The following is a 7,184-nucleotide window of genomic DNA, read 5'->3' on the forward strand; positions in this document are numbered from 1 at the left end:
CCAAGGTGGCCAATCTCTAGGGAACACACTTGAACCAAGGCACTTGTTTTAGCCATATCAGGAACCTCAGTCAGGAAAGGGCCCAACTCTGCCAGCCCAGTCTTAACTTTTACGTTTCTTTTCTGATTTCTATCGGTGTCTACGGTGACCATGCCTAGCCTCTAGACCATCTCAGAGGGTTGGAGAGGTGGGAAGGACAGGGTTCACCATTTATATACTGTAAGGAGGGACTGTTAAACAGGACAGCCTGGAGAACGGGCGAGCAGACGAGGGAGGGGAGGAGGGGGAGATCATCTGGAAGAGGAGAGAGGAAGTGGTGGCGAGGGAGAGGGCGGAGGCGCTGGAGAGGCAGAGGCTGGCCGAGTACATTGTGTGGAGGAAGAGGGAGGACTTCCAGGATAAGCGAGGAGACAGGGAGAAGGGAGGCAAGAGCGCAGGGAAAGAGAAGGAGGCAGCGCCCGAAGTGATCTGGAAGAGGAGGGAGGACGAGGAAGGCAGGGAGAGAGCCAGGGCCATACAGAGAGGGCATGAAAACATTTGGAGGAAGAGGGAGAGGGAGTGAAGCAGGGATCTGAAGAGTAGCTGCAGCCAAGAGACTCGCCATACATCCTCCTCTCTCTTCTTTAGCAGCTCCATTCAGCTCTGCAGGTGCGCGCCGTATTGCTATCGACCAGTTGAGGCTGTGTGCTATGTGTTAGCGCTCACGGTCCCCCCCGCACCACCACCCCTCTTCTTTTTGCAATCCCCTCGTTGGCTGCTAATAGGATTTTTATGGGCCCGTGTCAAGCAGGATAGAGCTGCCAAAGGGGAGCTGCTTCACACATGCACAGAGATAATCAAAGAGGCATTGTGGGCAGGGAAGGTTTGCACTGCATGTAGACACATCACACCCCTCCAGAGCAGTAAGACACACAGAGTGAGGGGGCGATCGGAAAGACAATCGCTTGTGTTGATTCTCCATGGTGCTGGCGACAGCTGAGTAACTGGTCCTCGCTCAGAGGCTATTAAGCCGGGACAAGATACTCACAGATATTGTTTTACATTGTGGCACAACACCAAGAGGAACACTCCGCGGAGCGCCGTCCTCATCGGTCCCCGGGAACTCGCCGAAGCAGATTCAAAAGTGAACTGATGACAACATGAGCTGCGCTGCTGCACTAAAAAACTTTCTTCAGCTGCGTTCTGCCGTTAACTGGGACACCCCACTTTTCCTGCGCGCCTTTCCTCATCCTGCTTTCGCCGCGGATAAAGCCGTTTTTGAAGCAGCTCGGTTTTGGCTGCGCGGTAATGAGTGGAGGACAGACAACCAGACAGATGGATGCAGCTCTTACACGGAGCGAGACAGACAGATGGCTGTGTGTCCTTTCACAGAGAAACTTTGAATAGTGAGACAAAGAGACTTTGATTGAATCACTAGAAGCCTGTGTGGACTTGCGCGGATATAAAAACTGACACTGCAGATTCATTATGGAGCTTGTTCCGAAAACCAAGTACACCCACTTTCGGAGTGAATCGCTGAGCTCGACTGATGAAACAAACTCCAATCCATCATCGTTCCCTCCTTCCAGTCCTGCCACCCCTCTCACTCCCTCCCCAGGTTTGCCGTCCTCCCTCTCCTCCTCGTCTCTCACTCCCATTTTGCCCCCCTCGTCTCCCCGCCCCGCCGAGAACAGCCCCACCACGCTCTGCTCCTTCTTCCCCAGGATGGGCTCCCTTCGGCTGGGCGTCTCTGCTACCCTTCTCCCAGGACTCAAGGCCTCGAGCAGGTCGCAGCAGCAGCAGCAGCCTCCGGCGCCTGTCGAGTCCTCGGGGGATGACAGGAGCAGCTCCAGCTCCTCCCCTCCTCTCCATCACCCTGTTCCCCTTCTAACTGCCCCTTCTCCTCCTCCTCGACCTCCTCTGCAGGACATGAACCGGCTGGGAGGGGCGTCCAGGAGGGCACGGGTGGAAGGAGGGCAGCTGGGAGGAGACGAGTGGACGCGCCATGGCTCCTTTGTCAACAAACCCACCCGTGGCTGGCTGCACTCCGACAGCGTGGTCAGCACCACCGGGGTTTCCTACACTGTACGGGTAAGTGAACTGCACACTCTCACTAACCTAAATACAACGCTACACAGCTGCATTTCCAAGTTTTTGCGCAATATGAGGGGTGATGGAAAAGTTCTGACACTATGCATGCAACGTGTACAAGCAGCACAAGCTTAGGAGACCAGGTGATTATCAGACTTGTTTTACACACATTTTAGTGTCTTGTCGGTGCACATTTGCGATTTCACTGTGGAGCTAAAACTTTTACCAGAGAACAACTATCACACTGTGCGTCGACCTTCAAGTGGAGAATCATCACTGATAATCAGAGGTGGGTCTGCGGCTACCGTCAGGCGAATAAACAGCAGTTTTTACTGTTTAGAAGTGTCCAAAACTGGAGAAAATGTAAATGCCAATTAGCTCTCAGGGGTGAGATTGTCAAGACAGATTAGTACCCAGAGTAGAGCTACCACTAACGACTATCTTTCTCACGTTTTCACGGATCAGTTCAATAAATTTGGGCTAATTTTCCTACATTTAAGTTCATTTTATTTTGATGTACTGTATGCCATTGTGTAAAGCAGCACAGTATGGAATTAAAAGTTTACATATGAAAGTGCAAAACTGTAGAGTTTAGCTGGAATTGCAAACATTTTGAAAATTAGTTTAAAAAAAAAAAAAGGGGGGCACCAAAAGAATTCAAAATTTTTTTGCAACACTAATAACACTTTATATTAAAGTGCAATATGGACACGATGGATATTTTACAAGCATGGAGCAGCTAAAACAACTTCTTTTTTCCTTATTGTATTTATTGTTATGTCCTTATTACTCCTTCTTGTGTAATTGTTCTTCAATTCTGTGTAAATACAGTCGAATTCACGGCACAGCCTTTGTCAAATGCTCGTATTTTTGGTGAGTTTGTCAGACGCCGTTATAAAATCAGGATTTTAATGGTGCAGAGCAGCTCCAAAGAATGATCTGTAAATGAGAGCAGCTTTTTGTGAGAGTTCAACTGTTTAAAAATGGAGTTTATATGAGCACAGAGAGCAGGAGGGAAGCTAACAGATGACCAGGATGTCATGACTCAGCAATTTTGTTGTGATACTGATCGACTTTTAAAACATTTTCTACATTTAACTGAAGTTAAAAACAAAAACATGTGTGAAAATATTCATATCAACAAATTTTCAGCGTCAGTGTCATCGATTTTGGCGTCAGTTAAAGACATGGTGCTTGACATGTTTTCATAACCAGACTTCTAGGGAACGTTGCAGGAGCACTGGGAGCAGAGTGTCGCCGCACGAGTACACTGCTTCGACAAAAATGCCGGCCAAATTTAAATGAGGTTCTGACTCAGTCCCTGAAATTTCCGATCACCCCTCGTGCGCGACCTTCCGTCACGTTTTTAGAAACTGAGCGCGTAAAGGACACCGCCGCTGCTTTCTGCTTCCTCTGGCACAATGGAGCCGTGATGTCGGAAATGTCTGATGCTAACGCGTTGCCTTCCTGTTTCCTGGGCAGTACATGGGGTGCGTGGAGGTGCTGCAGTCGATGCGAGCGCTGGACTTCAACACCAGAACTCAGGTCACCAGGTGAGACCACATGCTGCTCATCTACTATTTCTAGCTCCTGTCGTTTCACTCCTTCTCAACACTCGCCTCTTGTGTATTTCTTTGTCCCACTTCTGCTCTGGTTTGTTTTCCTTTCTGTGTTGGTGCCTCGACTGTGTGAGCTCGTGTGTGTGTGTGTGTGTGTGTGTGCACATATCCACGCCTCGGCTCTCAAATTAGAACTTTCTGGAATCCTGGTGGTTTCCTTCTGGTTTCCGTAGTCATGTTTGTCTGCGTGGCAAAGACGAGCACGGTCGCCAGGGACGATAAATTCTATCACTGGATGGAGGGAAGGTGCTCCACTGTCAGACATGCATGTTTAGTTTTTTTTATTTGTTTCAGGGAAGCGATCTCTGTGGTTTGCGAGGCAGTACCCGGAGCCAAAGGAGCCCAACGCAGGAGAAAGGTACGTAGAAAGGCAGCAGCACACACCCTGACAGGGCATTATTTATTTATACGGCTTAAGTGGACAGCAGTGGGAAGGCTTTTCTGGATGGATTCTGCTTGATTGTCCACCCTGTGGTCAGTTGGCTATTCAGGCACATGCTCTCCCTCCCTCACACACACACACACACACACACACACACACACACACACACAAATCTAGATTTAGGCTGATTGTACACTTCTGTGGTTAGTGGGCTACTCGCAGGTAATTACCAATCACTCTCTGGTCTCACTTTTCCCTCCCTCTCGTCACAAGGGAGGCTAAAGAGGAGGAGTAGGAGCTCGCGTGGAGCCGGCGTCGGGGCTAAAGAACAGATTAAGCAGACACAGTCGCCAGTCCTGCTTTTAAAGACTTGCTTGTGTCTGCGCTGGGGATTCCTGTAAAACTAAAAACATCCACCCAAACAGTCTATAAAACAGGTGGCTAAATCCAGCTGCCTGCGGGGTTTGACCAAAGAATGTCTGGCAGCGCAGACAGAATACGCAAACTAGAATAGATTAAGCTCGTCTGAGGTTAATGCGGCCCGAGCGCGCTGATGGAGCTGTTCTCACGCAGCAAATGTGGACGATGGCCACGAGAACAGGAGGAGGGTTGGGATAAACGGGGCTGGCACGGCCGAGCTGGCACGGCCCGCACGACGCTCTTGGCTTCGGCCTGCGGTGTGTGAACCGTCCTGGCTATTCCCCATCGGTCACAGTTGGCCTTGGAGACGGGATCACTTTCACAATTGCAGCTGTTCTCCGACTCCCACGCACACAGGCATTTCCACACATACTCCCACATGCTCAGGCAGTGGATTAGTCGGAGTAAAAAAAAAAAAAAACTGTTGTTGCTTTGTGTTTCTTTCTGCACCTTTGTTTGATTATCCTCCCTCTCCTCCTTCGCAGCCTTCCTCTCGCTGTCTGACGTCCATCCTGGGAAAGAGCAACTTGCAGTTTGCAGGCATGACAATCAGCCTCACCATCTCGACCAGCAGCCTCAATCTGCTGGCCTCCGACTGCAAACAGGTTAGGCTTGAAAATGAAGCTGCCGTTTTCTCTCTCTCCTGGTGTGTTTTTTGTAAGATTTGGCCCCCGAAAGCCAAGAACATGACTGTGAGTCAGAGATGCATCTGACTGTCACAGCTCTGCGCCGTAGCCAGAGGTATGTTCGGTATCCGGAGTGCACTTAGCTCGTGCAGCTCGCTGAAGCAGAGGAAACCCGCTGATCTCTCTGCTTCAGGGGAGTTTATCTGTTTCATTTTTAAAGAGCAAGAGTCTGATGAAAGCGTTGATGAAATCGTAGCTTTTCCTGTAGCTTTCATTCATCTCTGTGTCCAAACTGTGTTGTTGTGTTGATCATTCTTATCCAGGCCTCCAGGGTGCAACCACAAATCTGTCAGGCGCGACAGTATTTGTTACAGCGGTGCATCTGACATTTAGCAGGTCTGACTTTGTGTGTGTTGTCTAAATCTGACAGTAGAACACCTTATTTCACTCGAATGGAGTCTAGAGGTTCTCTGTGCACAGCTGACGAGCACGTGAGACCTTCAGGGAACATCAGTCGAATGAGAAAACAAACTTTCAAACACTGGCTCCAAAATTAAAAATGTTAGCGCCGAGAATGCTAAAAAAAAAAACCAGTTCAGTCGGAAATGCTAATATAATTTAATACCGCTTTAATACAGCGGAAAAATTAATCTGGATAACATGTTTTATTTCAGAAATTTTTTCAGAATTTTACATTTACAGAAACTACCAGCGTGTATAGGAACTAACAGCGATGCTTGTTAGACGCGCCGCTGCAACCGATGTGAGAAAGTCAACTCTAGCCCTGAAATGTCATCTAGCCTCAATCGTTAGAAAATGTCTTTAATTAAACCTGTGAACTCCCAAAGCAGCTTCTGGTTAGTCTTTTGCTTTTGTCAGCTGCAATGCAAAGTCCTGCACCTTTATAGAAACGGCACGTTGTTGGCTGAAAGTAGAGGAAACTCAGTCATGTCTTCTTAGTTCGAAAGTAATAAATCATTTAAAAAAACAAACAAAAAAAATGAGATTGATTATAGATTTAAATTTTATTTGTATTTTTGCAAGTGTCCACAGATGTTACCAATACTGAAAAACAGAGAAACTGACTCTACATACTACAAATACTTTACTTTTTAGATTTTTTACTTGTTTTCATACTTTTTTTCCTATAAGATGTGTGTATACACTGCCTGCAGTTCAGCCAAAAAGTTCCTCCATTTTTTGTCATGTGACTGTTGGTTGCAGCTGAGTCATTCATGGCTTCACATTTGAGCAAAGGAGTGCAGAATTTTTTGTTTTTTACAAAATCCGATTTGTGCAATGTGTATATTTTTTGCAATTTTTTTTAAATGAAGCATGTAGAATAAAGTTTTTTTATTCTGAATATCACGATTTTAAATCTCAGATTTGGTTCGTCACACATAACCTGATGATTATTTCTGTTTTTACAGCTTCTGACTGCTGAATGATGTAACTTCAGCTTAGTTTTTTATACTAATCACATGACTTGTAAAGCTGCTGGTGTGTTCTGGGGTTCAGAGGGTTAAATGTTGTGAGTTTAGTTTGCAGTCCATGATATAAACGACCTTTTAGAAGCTAACTGTTAGGTGGTGTGTTTTGCATTTACAACCCAACTCAATGGTGCTGTGTTTTTGTGATTTAGTCATGAGTGTGTGTCGTGACCTTCTGGATGATTCGGGGAGGGGAAGCCCAGATAAATTTAGAGCTACAACACTTCTCTCACTGACTCTGACTGGATGCTGCTGCACAAATCTCCCTCCTAACCACAGGGCAGGATGTGCGCCTCCTCTCAGCCCTCTAATGAGTTAATAGCTGCTGAATGATGTTTATCTTCGGGGGTGGAGATGCCACACAGTCGTCTTCCACATTAACACGTACACAGAGAAACACGTCACGCGCCCATTCACAAACGGAGGCCACACATCGGAGCATTAGCGAGCGCTGATGCCGCTATCGATCCGGCGCCAGGCGGTTGTTGCCAGCCTGTTAAAAAGGTGTTTCCACCCGTCGGCCCGACTTAGTTTTTATCCCGGCTGCAGTCGATGAAGCTCGACGGAGAGAGAGAGA

General features: G+C 47.5%; 1 protein-coding gene across 1 annotated transcript in view; it reads left to right on the forward strand.

The window, feature by feature from the left end:
• The first annotated feature begins 710 nt into the window (after positions 1–710).
• The window catches only part of shc1 (SHC (Src homology 2 domain containing) transforming protein 1), an 18,784-nt gene continuing 12,310 nt past the window's right edge, over positions 711–7,184 (forward strand). Inside the window, exons 1-5 of the mRNA XM_008288899.1 lie at positions 711–2,070; positions 3,553–3,623; positions 3,984–4,047; positions 4,977–5,137; positions 6,050–6,062. Coding sequence (XP_008287121.1) covers positions 1,468–2,070; positions 3,553–3,623; positions 3,984–4,047; positions 4,977–5,137; positions 6,050–6,062 — 912 coding nt within the window. The 5' untranslated portion in view covers positions 711–1,467. The remainder of the gene's footprint in view (positions 2,071–3,552; positions 3,624–3,983; positions 4,048–4,976; positions 5,138–6,049; positions 6,063–7,184) is intronic.

This window comes from Stegastes partitus, unplaced genomic scaffold (genome assembly GCF_000690725.1).
Source record: "Stegastes partitus isolate 25-593 unplaced genomic scaffold, Stegastes_partitus-1.0.2 Scaffold580, whole genome shotgun sequence".
NCBI lineage: Eukaryota > Metazoa > Chordata > Actinopteri > Pomacentridae > Stegastes > Stegastes partitus.